Source organism: Cyprinodon tularosa, unplaced genomic scaffold (genome assembly GCF_016077235.1).
Source record: "Cyprinodon tularosa strain WSP-4 unplaced genomic scaffold, ASM1607723v1 ctg335, whole genome shotgun sequence".
In the NCBI taxonomy this organism is placed as follows: Eukaryota; Metazoa; Chordata; class Actinopteri; order Cyprinodontiformes; family Cyprinodontidae; genus Cyprinodon; species Cyprinodon tularosa.
The window spans coordinates 154658-169858 of NW_024039047.1; the positions used below are offsets into that span (position 1 = coordinate 154658).

General features: G+C 38.0%; 1 protein-coding gene across 1 annotated transcript; it reads right to left on the bottom strand.

Annotated features, from left to right (window-relative positions):
* Positions 1-1041: 1041 nt before the first annotated feature.
* Positions 1042-14710, bottom strand: fgf9 (fibroblast growth factor 9). The gene is made up of 4 exons (XM_038294133.1): positions 14032-14710; positions 9483-9590; positions 2333-2436; positions 1042-2227 (listed from the first exon to the last, which is right to left on the bottom strand). Exons 1-4 carry the CDS (start codon positions 14201-14203, stop codon positions 2048-2050), a joined length of 564 nt encoding a protein of 187 aa, XP_038150061.1. The 5' UTR covers positions 14204-14710; the 3' UTR covers positions 1042-2047.
* Positions 14711-15201: the final 491 nt, after the last annotated feature.

Below are 15201 nucleotides of genomic sequence, written 5' to 3' on the forward strand. Positions count from 1 at the left end.
TACATTGGCTGCCAGTACACTTCAGGATTCTTTTAAAAATACTATTTTTTTTTGTTTTAAAGCTCTTAATTTTCTTGCCCCACCCTACCTGTCTGAGCTGTTTAATCCCTACACACCTTCTTGCTCCCTTAGATCAGCTGACTAGTTGTTACTCTGGGTGCCAAAGGCAAAACAAAAGCTGAGAGGGGAACATGCTTTTTCTTTCGCAGCCCCTCGGTAGTGAAATGAGCTTCCCTTGGCCGTTAGACCAATTTGCGTAGGGCTGCGTATAGCAGCATCTGTGGCAACAATGTAGCTTACCACCATCAGAGTGAGAGTCAATGGGTGAATGACTGAATGCAGTATGATAAAGTTTATCATACTTTATCATACAGTAAAATAAAGAAGAGTTTTGATCAAGTCTCCTGTGCTATATATGTACAGGCCATTTGCCATTCAAATCCGTGTAAGGGCAAAACTTACTTGCTTTTTTAGAATATGCTATCACTCAATAGGCCCTTGAGATTAGTGCTCTTTGTCCTGCCCCTCTGTCTTGACTCCTAATTAGTATTAGTGTATTATTACTACTACTATTATCGTCCACTAAGGATATGCTGACATAAATTAGCACCAGCTCCTGTTCATGGTGTGCAAAAAACCATGCATAAAATGGGAAACACAGCTGATTGTCCAAAAAGCCAACCCAGACATTGTAGAACTATTCACCCTAACAAATTAAGAAAAGCTGCAAACTAGTTCTACATAACCTAAGTGCTACACACTGAGGATGTCAGCTAATTGAAAGTAAATCTTAGGTTTAATCTATGAACGTTCATGTCTTTCAGAAAAATAAACCTCTCCTTTTTAAACAATGAAAACTTGATCTAAAAATATAAATACAGGGATATTTATTAACACTACAATGTAATGCAATTAATACAAAAATGTATACATGTCTCATGAATTAGTACCAAGTATTCAGCATAAAAGAACGACATCTTATTTACCATTTAGTATATAAAAAAACATCTCTACCTTTTGGACAAACAGACAAGACTCGTTTAATAAATAAATAAATAAGTAAAAACAACATAAGGAGCGTCAACTAATCAGAAAAGTTGATCCAGGAGTTTTTTTGGGGAGACAGACCCTACATCCAAGCTGTTATCATTCTGCAAAGCTGGCTGCACATGAAAAATAAATCAATCAACAGGGTTTAAACTCCAAAGGATAAAAAAATAAATGTCAAAGCCTGTTAATGAAAATATTCTATGGTAAATTCTAGTACATGCACTTTTTTTTAACCAGAAACCTTAAAAACTCTTTATATTCACTTCCAGCTGATATGGACAACAGCGTGAAATCCCCCTACAGAGAAATCCCAGTTGGGATTCCCAGCACTGCCAGCCACCAGTATGCTGGAGGTCTGTCACTCTGAACAAGAACTGCATATTTTAGCAGGATCAAAATTCTGATGAATTGACTGCACAGATAATGTTTTGATGTTTCTTAAAAACATGTTCAAACTATTTTTCCAACTCATCAAAGTAACTAAACCCAAGCTGCTCTCAAGCTTGTAGCTACAGAATAGAGCAGATAAGCAAAGATTATCAAAACATCTTGACCACCGTTAGACCAGGTGTCCACATTTTGGCATTTAACCATTTTTGATGCTCAGATCACGTTTGATGTCAACACATCATTACAGTTCAAACAATAAACTATAGATTTTCATGCAGAGTACAGGTTCAGCCTTATTGAGAGGGTCTCATCCTTAAAACAAACAAAAAAAACAGTTTATCCTGAATTACAAGACATTACCTTCATATTTGCTTTTTTGTTTCCTTTCTGTTACAAAGGTTGATACTCACATTACTGAGGATTCATCATAGTGGACTTTACATAGGGAAGTCCTGAAGAAACCTAATTGTACCTGTAGCACAATGTTGCTTTATGTCCTGCTTTTGATATATATATATTTTTCCACAACTTAAAGATTGATTTTAATGACAACTATCCATTTGGTTATGAGTAGCTACAAGAGATTTGGAAATGTGATGCACTAGCATCATATAATCCTGGGTAAGAAATGAGCACATGACTGATTGCGGCCCACACTGTTGCCCCTCCTGAGCTGTCCTCTGTGGGAAATAGCCAAGTAGTTGCCTGGGGTAGACAAAGAGGAGTAGGTTGTGTAATGATTCTCTTCTAAGCTTTCCTTGAACAGACAGTTGTCTGTAAACTTCTCCTAGACAACAACAAAAAGACAAAAAAAATATGTGATTTGGATTAATTTATGTTAATTTTAATTAGAGTTTCTGTTTTACTGTTAATGGTGTGGTAGGCTACATACCGCTCCATATGCCAGCCCATGCTCAGTCATACACAGGTACAACCCACTCTTCACCCCTCTGATTCCAACCACTCCAGGCCTCATAGCAAACAGCTTTAACCAACCTTGAAGAAATGCAGGGATATTTATTTATTATATTTATTTGTTTGTCCCCACTGCCCAGACTTTCATTCAATAATTTAAACTATTTATGACAAAAAATATAGCAAGGCATGTGTGTGTGCACACAGCACAGTTTGCAACAGATTAAATTCAGTTTATTTATATAGCCCCAATTCACAACACGTCATCTCAAGGCACTTTACAGTTCACCGGATCATACAGTCAAATTCATTCAAAGATTTCTATCTAAGGAAAACCAGTTGATTGCATCGACTCTTTGACTTGAATGCATTCCCTCACACTAAGCATGCTTTTAGCGACAGTGGAGAGGAAAAACTCCCTTTCAACAAAAAGAAACCTCCAGCAGAACCAGGCTCAGTGTGAGCGGTCATCTGCCGTGGCCAGATAATGGTTGAGACACAGTACATAGTGTAAATAAGGAGTAAGAGCAGAAGAATATTTGGTAAAACAGCCACCACATAACTGAGTAATTGATTAGAACATCAGACTGAATAATTAAAATTGAGCAAATCATATAGACAAAAAATATAAGATTATGTCATAAGTCTATATCATAAGGACTGGAACTTGGATAAAATTATAAATCTTTATTACAACTTATGAAACCAACAAGAATTTCCTGTCACTGACTTCTGCATGATTGCTCGATCTCCAAAACCAGAGCCAAGGCAGAAAATGACATTTAACAACTCAAAAAGTCTCCCTTTTACATAAGAAAATTTAGTTTGTATCGACCCAGTGCCATTGTGGTTAAAAAAAGTCTGTTTTTTTTTTTTTATGAAAACACTTACTCATTCTGTGTTCAAAGATATATTATTTATTATCCAGGCTTATGTGACTTAGTTCATTGGATTAACGAGTCATAATATTTCTCAAATTTCTCAAATATTTCCAAAAGCCTGTATGACCTTCCTACAATGCCTGTCATGCGAGCACAAGGGCAAAGAATTACCACCCCACACCATTACTGAGCCACAGCCAAATTTTTAATTGTTAGTTTTCTTGGACAGGTTTCATAATAAAAAAATAACAAATGACAAATACAGTATGACCGTAAGGTAGAAGGTCGCTTTCGACACTGCTCCTGACCAAAATCCTGAAAATTCCCTTTTAAAAATTACGGGACGCTATAACAACGGTAACTAAGTTCAAGTTGGATGAAACTGTGCCAGGCTCTGGAAGACCGAACAAAGACAAGTTAAAAATATTCACTCAATCCAAGGTGGCGGACTATGGCTCACAAAACGTGGACACTTAGCACAAACGAGGCTAGCAAAAACATTAGCAAAGAGCCGAGCAGCAGCAAGGGAGTTGATAAAGGACTAGCAGCTAACACTGCAGATATACTTGGAGCAATAAAGAACTTAATTTGATAATGTCATGACAGCTATAGAGGCAGTGAGTAAAGAAGTGGGTGGATGTACAAAACGTTTGACGCTGGCAGAGGAACATTTATCCACAATGGAAAACAAACAAATGTTGCTAATTAACAAAGTTAAGAGCTTGGAGGAAACGAAGAGGCTAATGGAGGAAAAAATAGCTGACATGGAAACAAGATCTCGCCTTAACAACCTTAGATTGGTGAATCTCCCCGAAGGTGCAGAGGGCTCCGATGCCTGTACATTTTTGGAAAGCTGGTTACCAGAAGTGTTGGAGTTGTCTCCTCTGAGAAATCCCCTGATTCTGGAAAGTGCTCATCGCATTGGCCCGAAAAGGAATGCAGAAGCACCCCAAAGAACTATAATAATGCGGTTCCTTAACTATAAATAAAAGGATATGATATGAACCCCAGTCGGCCTCGGCAGATGGCCGCTCACACTGAGCCTGGTTCTGCTGGAGGTTTCTTCCTGTTAAAAGGGAGTTTTTCCTCTCCACTGTCGCTACAAGCATGCTTAGTGTGAGGGATTGTATTTGAGTCAATGAGTCGATGCAATCAACTGGTTTTCCTTAGATAGAAAACTTTGTATCGATTTGACTGTATGATCTGGTTGAACTGTAAAGTGCCTTGAGATGACATGTGTTGTGAATTTGGCGCTATATAAATAAACTGAATTGAATTGAATTGAATGATATTCAAAGCATCTAAAGCAAAAACGGATATCCTCTACAACCAATGGGTGAGATTCTACATGGACGTTCCTATGGAGATCCACAAGCAGCGCAAGCAACACGATGGAGTCCGCAAACACCTCTGCAAGCTCGGGCTGAGACACGGCATCATCCCTCCGGCTAAACTGGTGCTAACGTACCGATGGGAAACTTTCAGGTTCAGCACACCAGCAGAGGTTCAAGCGTTCATTGATCGGATTCAGAAGGGACAGATAAATGCAATGGAGTAACTGAATAGATGCAACACTGAGGAATGTAGCGTTGGCGCGATGATTAGCTAAATACACTTTTTGGTTAGATCATCATTACGTTTACACTGTATAAAGTGAACTTACACTCTTTATCATACTTTTTACTATATTTACCTTAAACTTCTATGTTCATTGTTAGGTTAAGATGTTCTACTTTTGGTAAAAAATACTAGAGTGCACTGCAAATGAATAGGGATAACTAGACTGTTGAAAAGGAGAAGGTCAGGCACAGTACAAATATTTATTTTCATTTGTTGGTGGAGGTTAAGAACTAAGAGAATAGATCATAATGATCTATACTTCTTTATGGTGGGAAGCAAAATATTTGGAGGGCCTGACCATTTGGTTTGGACGGGATTTGTTTGTTCAAATAGTTCAGGGATTGTGGATGTATGTTAGTTTTTCTATCGTTTTTGTTGCCCCTCTTGGTCATATCGGCGGAAATATTGTATCAGTGTGTTTTAAAATGACATAATGCAAAGTACGGAAATGAAAGGCACATCCTGGAACTGTAGAGGCTCACAAAAAAACAAAACAAAAAAAAATTAAGCAAGTCATTAACAAATTGAAAGATCTAAACTCTAAAATAATATTCTTACATGAGACCCATCTGATTGAAGAAGATAGTTTGAAGGTGCGCAGAAGGTGGCAGGGGGATATATATGTAACTCCATTTACAGCAAGAGCCAGGAGAGTAATGACCCTAATTCATAAGTCTGTTCCCTTTCAGGTGACCAATGTTATTAACAAATCAGGGAAATAACTGATTATTCAGGGGTCCATCTTACAAGAAACTCTGAATCCTAGTAAATGTGTATGGTCCCAATTCTGACGACAACGTTTTCTATACCAATACTTTCTTGCCCTTTCATCGTTGACAGGAAAATACTTCATAGGGGGAAATTGGCACTGTGTTTTGGACCCCTCCCTAGACAGAGCTTCTGGAGCTGACCGGACACACATCAGAAGTAGAGGAACAATATGTCATTTTATGAAAGAATTACATTTAGTAGATATATGGAGATATTTAAAACCAAACATATTTTATGACTTCAAAAGAATTACTTTCAAATATAAGAGATTGTTGCTAGTATTGCATTCTATTATCAGATCATGCTCCCTGTAATTTATTATATATTAAGAACAATCTGTGAAAAGACACACCTAGATGGTGCTTACACCAAAAATGGCTGAAGGAAAAAATATTTGTTAAATATGTTGGAGAAAAAAATAGACGAATATTTCAGTATCAATACCACACAAACTTCAGCCTGTATAAAATGGGATGCTTTTGAGGCATACTTGAGAGGATATATAATCAGTTATACCATGTCAAAATCTAAGGAACAATGCAAGAACAGACAACAATTAGTATCTAAGATTAAAGTACAAGAAGGACAAATTTTTAGAAATGGCAACACAGGAAAAGAGAAGGAGCTGCTGTTATTAAAGGTGCAATATAAGAAAGAATCTGCAGAAAGAGCGGCCTCCAGCTTATTAAGATGAAACCAATCATTCAAAAAACAGGGGAAACTCTTGGCTTGGCAAATAAAACAATTGGAAGTGCAAACAAACATTACCTCTCTCATTAATGGTAAAGAGGAAACATTAGTAGACCCAATCAGAATAAATGAAAGGTTTAGAAAATACTATGATATTTATTCAGGAGCATGACTTACGTCTAAATAAGTTAGATATCCACTTGATCGATGAAAGTTATAAAGAAAACCTGGAAGTTGAAACTACAAAAGAAGAACTGAGTAGAGCTATTGACTGCATGAAGGCAGGGAAGAAGGCTGGGCCTGATGGGTTCCCTATAGACTTTTACAAAACATTTAAAAACAATTAATAAGTCCTATCTTTGAGATGTTTCAGGAGGGATATTGTAATGGTGGCCTACCAAAATCAATGACAAATGCTCTGAACTTTGTGTTACCCAAACCAGGGAAACCCAGCAATAAATGTGAGAACATGAGGCCAATAAGTTTGCTTAATGCTGACCTAAAAATGCTCTGTATTAGCAATACGTTTACAAGACTCACTTCCTACAGTAATACTTAGGGATCAAACTGGCTTTGTTTTGGGACGGCAAGATCTACACGATTCGAGGCGACTTCTAAACATTATTCAAGATTCGGGTATTTAAGTCAGGAACCGCATTTCTTTCTTAAGATGCCGAGAAGGGGTTTGACCAAGTCGAATTGCCCTATCTATTCAACATTTTAAACCGTTTTGGTTATGGAAATAATTTTAAAAATTGGGTACAATTATTATATTTAAATCCTAATGCAGAAATATTAACAAATAAAAATGTGTCTAAACCAATTACTATCAAACGAGGATATCATCAAGGATGTCCTTTATCCCCCTTGTTGTTTACATTAGCATTGGAACCACTTGCTATAGCTGTAAGGTCCCATAAATCTATGGGACGGGCATTACAATTCAACAAATAGAACACAAAATTTCATTATGTGCAGATTACATAAACCTGCTTATTTCAAACGTAAAAGAATCTATTCCAAGCTTGCTTGATTTAATAGCGGAATATGGTCATATTTCAGGGTATAATATAAATAAAGCTAAATCTTCATTATTAATGTTGGATAGAAAAGAAATGTCCCCAGAAATAAGCTCAGAATTTAGGCTTGTTAGAAAATTCACATATTTAGGAATCCACATAATTTCAAACCTAGATATGATTGTTAAGAATTATGAACGTTTAACAAAAGAGATCACTGAAAATATCAATAGATGGATGCCCCTTCCCTTATCACTGATTGGCAGTATTAATACTTACAAAATGAATGAATGAATCTAAATCTGTAAGTCCATCCTTACCTGTATATATTTTTTTCTGATTCAATCCCAGGACTGTTGGGGAAAACAGCTAATTATATTTGTTAAAAACATTATCAAAATATGGTATGACATAAAAAAGTTCACAATAGAATCAGTTACACTATCACAATTTATTCCAATATGGGGAAACCAAGATTTTACTCTTGGAAGAGCAGACTCTGTTTTTGAAAAATGGGCTACATAGGGAATAGATAGAATTCAAGACTTGTATCAACCAAATTCAACTTACATGATGTCTTTTGAAGAACTAAGGTAAAAATTTTATATAAATAGAAAATACTTCTTTAAATACCTTCAGCTTTGAAGTAATATTAGGACAAAGAACAAAGATTTAACTAAACCACCAAAATCCTAACTAGAAGAAATTATTAGCAATTTTATAGTTTCGAATTCCCCAGAGGACTCAACACAGAAACAAGAAGAATTAGATGTGGGGATAAACCTGTCACTGGAAGATTGGCAGTCTGCCTGTATAAAGTCTCATAAACAAACGGTTAACTCACGTTTAAGGTTACTGCAATACAAATTGTTATTGCGAATCTATGTCACACCAACCAATTTACATTGGTGTAATCCTAATATACCAGACATATGCACAAAATGTTGAGAAGAAAAAGGGACTTGGTTTCATTGTTTCTGGGAATGCAGGGAAATTCAGAAATTTTGGAAAGCAATAGTCAAAATAATGAAAGATTGTCTCAAAGGATGTTGCACTAGATCCACGTTTTCTAATTTAAGGTTTGTATCCAATAAATAATGTGTTTACTAAATGTGAACAGATGTTGATTGATATGTGTCTACTGCAAGCTAAAAGACCGATAGCACTATTCTGGAAGAATACCTTATTGACTAGGGACCAAACAATGGACCAGGCAAATGCTGAAAACGTTGCCTCTGGAACGCATAACATATCTCCAAAAAGGGAAAAGTGAATTATTTGAAAACATTTGGTGAAGCTTCTAGAAATTTGTTGAAGGAACGAACTTGTCTCAGGATGAAGAAGACGGCTAAAGTCAAGACTAACTTCAGAACAATTTCAAAACAAGGGAGCCTCAACGATGGACTATCACTTTCCATATACTAAAAAAAGAATATATGCAGATATATAACTAAGAGGGCGTTTGTTAATCTTGTTGTTTGTATTTTTTATATGGCAGATATGTTTGTATAAAACAATACAAATAAAATTTATAAAAAAAAAAAGATGCATTTATGTCAATCAACTCTGGGACGTGATCTTAATTTAAATGGCAACAAAAAATAAAACCTGCTTTTTAATGAACCATGTTTAAGAACAAACAATTAAAATATAATAAACTAAATGTTTGCATCTAGTGGTATTACACTGTGAGCAAGGATTGCATTTGAGGAAAAAAAATCCATCCATCCATCCATCCATCCATCCATCCATCCATCCATCCATCCATCCATCCATCCATCCATCCATCCATCCATCCATCCATCCATCCATCCATCCATCCATCCATCCATCCATCCATCCATCCATCCATTGTCTTGCACCAGACTGCTGCCTCCAGGGCAGCAGATGCCCAGACGTCCCCACCTCATCTGGCTCCTTTCGACATTGAGGAGCAACGACTCTACTCCGAGCGTCTCCCAAAAAAAAAAAATCAAATTTTTCCTAAATCTAAATCTTCATAAACAGAAAATTGTGGTTAATCAATAAAATAGATTCATTGGCTAGTCCTACTTTAAAGATAATCCTCCAAATCTGTTTTGTAAAATGCATACATTTTACATTAGAAATATATTTCCTATGAGAATGATTTATTCACTCAACTCACAGTATGGATCTGGTCTGTGGATCCCTCCCACTGTGCCTTCTGGTAAGATTTGAAGATGGTAGCCAATCCCAGCCCGGCAGTAGAGCAGCATCTGTTTGACTGCTTCACCTTTATCCAAGAGAGATAATTGACAATTTTGAGTGAAACAAAGAAAAGCTATAGTCTAGATAAAAAATAAAAAAACAACACCCACAAGACACCTAAACACATATGAAAACTTGAGTCACAAAATTGCCTATTACAACTCTCCAGGGTGTACCCCATCTCTTGCTAAGGGACCTCTGAAGAGGCACCACTTGTGACCCTGTATGGATAAGTGTGGATGGTCCCATATCCTTAATTAATGTGGATATTAAAATAATCTGTAAAGCTTTAGCAAAACGATTAGATAAGTTCACTCCTCTCATAATCCACCCTGATCAAACTGGTTTCATTAAAGGAAGGCAGTCAGCCACTTACACATGCAGATTGCTTAATTTAATTGATTATTCCTACAGTAAAAAAATAAAATCCTACATATTGTCTTTAGATGCAGAAAAAGCATTTGATAGAGTAAATTGAATTTTTTTATTTGTTACTCTACATAAATTTGGTTTTGGCAATTTCTTTATGAATTGGTTAAAAATCTTACATAGCTTCCCAGCAACATGTGTTAGGACAAATAATCAAACATCTTCCAGCTTTTGTCTCCAGAGGGGCACTAAGGCAGGGATGCCCCTCTCCCTCTTCTTTTTTGCCATTTTATGTGAAATAAACCTCTACTTGCTACAATCAGACAAACTAATGTGGTTAAATGTATAAAATGCAGGAAAATAGAGCATAAAATTAGTCTTTATGCAGATTATGTATTACTTTATCTCCAGCACTCAAACACTTGCCTCTCTCAAGTTATCAGATTTGTAGAATCTTTCTCAAAAGTGTCAGATTACTCTATAGATTTGTCTAAATCTATAGTACTACCAATTAATTACTTTCTACGGAACCCTTTAGGTTTACAACTACAATCAGGAAATATCAAATATTTGGGAATTACTGTGTCATCTAAATTAGCTGATTTACCAAAACTTAACCACGTCCTGTTTTTAAAAAAGATAGAAGAGGACCTAGAAAGATGGAAATCGCTTCCGATCTCCCTTATAGGTAGGGTAGCGTCAATTAAAAGATGAATTAACTACCTATTTTCAATGATCCCAATAAACCATCATCAGAATGGTTTAAATCTCTAGATTCTTCCATCTCTAAATTTCTTTGGAAAGATAAACCCCCTCTTATCAGCTTAAAGACATTGCAGAAAACTAAAGACAGAGGGGGCTTCCAACACTACTACTTAGGAAATAGACTACAATATATCTCTAGATATATTGCAGTCGATGGATAAAACATAATCCCTTAGATGAGCCCTGGATAGACACAGAACAGGATATATGCAGTAATATCATAATTTCAGATTATTCGTTTATTAGCTCTAATATCAAGCAGCAACATGTTTTAAAAATATTAACATCAGCTCTTTCCTGACAGCGGGGTGGGAATTTCTTAAAATGATGTAGTCATCGCTTATCCCGTGCAGTCGTACACCCATCTGGAATAATCCTGACATTCTACAAAACAATAATATGATAAACTTTCCGTACTGGAAAATACATGTCTGAAGGAATTTATTTGAAGGAACGGAGTTTATCACTTTTGCAAGATTAAATATGCAATATGGCACTAACAAAAATAAAGTCTTAGAATATAAACAAATTAAATCTATAGTTAGAAATAAATTTAAGCATATTAATGGAGGTTTACAAATTAAAAATAATATATCCTTGGGGGTGCAGTAAGGACCCCAGTCCTTTTCTCCCCATCCCTGGACTCCTCCCTCTGCCTGCTCCATCACACCGTGACACATGTAAGATCTTGGGGAAAGTGTCGTTACTGGAGGGTCACTCCTTCTGGTGACGTCCCCCACCCCAATTTTATGTTGCATTTAGACACTTTCATGTACAACATTTTTACCACAGACATCTATGTAGGGCATTGTCTTGAGGGGTGGGGGGCAAGGACACATGGGGGGGAGCTTATTACAGTACATGGGCCTCACCTTGGTTGCCCCCCCACCACCTCCCCACCCCCTCTCGAATTTAGACGTTGAACATTTTGGGCTATTGATTGGGGGACTTAATTACACCTTAGAGCAACACGCGACAAGCCCCTGTTCACCCCTGTTCTCCGGCTGCCGTCCGGAGTCTGGGGCCTGGAGGAAGAGTGAGCCCCCTAGTCCGGGGGCTTGGCGGTGGGCTGTTGCCGGGCCTGGGGTGCCTGCCGGTGCTTGGGCTGTCATTTCTGCTCTCCCCAAAGGGTGTGGAGGGAGGGATGAATAGGGTTTTTAGGGGAGGGGTTGTAGGAGGCTCTGGTTGGTAGGCCTGTGCAGGGCATGTGGGACGTGTCCCCTGGACAGTCTTCTTCATGTGGGACCTTTTGCTGGGAGTTGACTGGTTTGGGCACGGGTGTGGCACTGGGCCCACATCAGGAACTAGATGGGTTAGTGTGGCGTTGACTCCGCTCCACTCCCCCCATCCAGAGCCCATTTCCCCTCTGTCCTGTCCTGCCCTCCCTCACTGGTGGTGATCGATGTTTGGGGGTGAATGCCTGGGCGGGTGCTGGCCTATTCCTGGCGGCTGCTCCGTGGGACCTGGCCCGTCGGGGCCCGGACAGGGTTCCCGCCAGGGGGTGGGGCGCCCCTGGTGCCTCGGGTCCCTGTGGTCCATGGCTGGATCCACCTCTGGGTGGCTGGCTGCCAGCAGAGCCAGTGGATTCGTCCCCGCAGCTCCCGGTGGCTCTGGTATTAGGGTGGCTGGGGGATTTCCGCTGGGCTGTCTCTCCTCCTCCCTTGGCGGGGGGTCGGATATCCTGGGTTGGCTCCTCCTGAACGCCTTTGCTCTTGGGGTACCTTTGGGCGTCTGGGGCTTTGGGTCCCCGGTGTTTGCCTTGGTGCTCTGGGGGGGTGCCTTTTCGGCACTCTTGGCATTTTTTCTTTGAATAAACTTTGCATCCACAAGAGAACTCTCACAAACAAGTACAGGTGCTTGGCTCAAGGTACTTAGAGATTCACTTCCATACAGAAATCCCATATTCTTATCTTCAGCTACCACAGTAATACATGTCAGATTAAATAATACTACTTATACTTCAGCGATAGTATCAAGGTGTTAGTCTTGTACCATGTCTGTTGGTTGTTCTGTTCTTTTTACATCTCTTTGCAGGTGATAAAGCAGACTGAAGATGTTTTCTCGTTATCTCCCTTTTATCTACTCTTTCTTTTTTTCTCTTATTCCTTTCCTGTTCTACTTACTTACTTACTCTATTTCTTACTGTACTACTCCATATAATCTGTAATATAATCTGCGTGAATTATAATAAAGCTATTTATATGCATAAATCAAGCGGAACACCATGGCGATAGCTGAACTGCTCCACTTGTAAAAGTAAAAGCTGTTGGGCTCTTTTTGGCATCAAGCCAATTATTGTTATTGCCACATTGCAAGACAGGACACTGTAAGAACAAAAAAATAAAAAATAAAGAGTGGATGGACGGATGAAAAATTAGCCCTATTTTAACAGCAGGTTTAATGTTAAAATATTAAAATTAGAATTACCGTAATAAGCCACAAAGCTGCATTTATTCCCCAGAGATCCATCAGTTCCTTTTTTAAAATGTAGGTATGATGATATGCTGATGGTTTCCCTGCTGTTGAAATGTTTCCACTCTGTTCTAGCTGCTAGATAATCTTATCTGTCTGACCTCCACTTTGATTGGATTTAAAGCTAAAACAAGTTCAGACTATTTGACCTAAATTGGATAACAAGCTGAATATGACTGCTTAAAATCAGTCTCACATTTATCAAATGTCTTATCATTCAACACAGTACAGGGATGCAGAGCAGTGTTTTAAAACATTTTGAAAGATCAAACAAAACCATTTTTTTAATGAATAAATATAGAAAATATGATTAAATGATTAATTAAATGTGCTAATTCTTTAAGTAGTTTTAAACAATTGGTGTAATTTTTCAAATTATTATAAAGTGAGCCCTCTTTATACAAAGATATGAATACTTAATAAAACAGGTGATAAGGTTAACTGTACTTAATGATTAAAATTAACTTTGTGCTTATTAAACACAGAAAGTAACTTTTGACTTATTGAAACATCAACATTTAGAGAACTATTGGTCAACATTTTACAAACATAACTCGTATTGGGTGTCAGATAAATAGATGAATTAGGTAAGCCCTTTTGCATGCAAAGGTCCCTACCTATGAGGAAAAAAAAGCTTAGGATCATCCATAAAATCTGAAGAAAAAAACTACAACAGATTGGGAACCTAATATAAGAATGACCAGTTAAAGGTAACATCCTATATCATAAAAGCCCTCAGTATTGCTGATGGGCCTTTTCAAGGAAACATAGAGGCAAAGCTTAAATATCTTTTGGCGTCACATTAACAGCTACAGATAGTGATACCAAAGATTCTGATTCTTTTAAAATGATGGACTAACCTTTTCTTTTTAGCCTGGAATCCCTGAAGTGCTGTTTCCAAAAACCCAGCAATTCGGAATCTTGATCTTTGGCCTCTTCTGATTTCTTTGCTTCTGCTCGCTGAAAATATGCAGTTAAAAGAAGCAGCAGAAGGCTAGGCAGGAGTGAGGAAACAGTCATTGTGCCATACATCAGGTAGCTAGGAGCAAACCCCACAGTGGCATCCTATAAGCACTTATGTGGGAGATGCACATAGTCTGAGACAGATGGCTGTGTGCTTTTAGATATGGAACCTTGATTAATGTTCTGCAGCCTTTTCTCCTTTATCAATGTCTACGTTTTACTTTACTGTACATACTGACACCCGAGACAGTACATCGTTATTATCAGGGCTGTATCAGAGATCCTGCCAACAGCACATTTAACAACACATGTGAGCACCAGTGTTTCTGGAAAAAGCAAGATTGTTTTTTAGGTCAAACAGATCATCGCACATCATATAGCTTAGTGGGTCCTGACAGCAAATTAGTGCAGGAAGTGGAGACAAAACTTGACACCACTGTTTGAGTTTGTTGGCATGGTTGTGTTCTTATGTCATCAGAGGAGAAACAGGGGAGAAAGATGCAAACTGTCTGTTCAGTGTCACAGTCACTGAGATTAGAGAGCGAGCTATACCGATAGTTGGAGTATAAACTTAGAATGATGAGAATGAGCGCACTAAGCAGATATTAAAACTTATGGAAGAGCTGGAAAAAAACTGATCTAAGTAGGTTTGTTTCTTTTTTGCTCTGTCAGAATCGTGAGTTTAAAAGTGTGACTTCAGCTGATAATGATAACATGGTGTTCCTTTAGTTATTAATTCTATTCAACTCAATTCAGTTTATTTATATAGCGCCAATTCACAACAAATATCAAGGCACTTTACAGTTCACCAGATCATACAGTCAAATTGAAGTTTTCTATCTAAGGAAAACCATTTGATTGCATCGACTCATTGATCTGAATGCAATCCCTAACACTAAGCATGCTTCTGAGAGGAAAAACTCCCTTTTAACAGGAAGAAACTTCCAGCAGAATTAGACTCAGTGTGAGCGGCCGACTGGAGTTCAAGGAGACAGAAGCAGAGATACAAAAAGCAACTTATCCAGGAAATACACAGCCAGGCAGACGAGCTCTGAGCCAGCTCCCAT

Coding starts and splice junctions, on each gene's coding strand:
- fgf9 (XM_038294133.1), bottom strand. CDS start 14,203: ATGTATGGCACAATGACTGTTTCCTCACTCCTGCCTAGCCTTCTGCTG. Junction 9,591..14,031: donor TTCCAGGCTAAAAAGAAAAG/GTTAGTCCATCA, acceptor TCTTGGATAAAG/GTGAAGCAGTCAAACAGATG. Junction 2,437..9,482: donor CCACAGACCAGATCCATACT/GTGAGTTGAGTG, acceptor CATTTCTTCAAG/GTTGGTTAAAGCTGTTTGCT.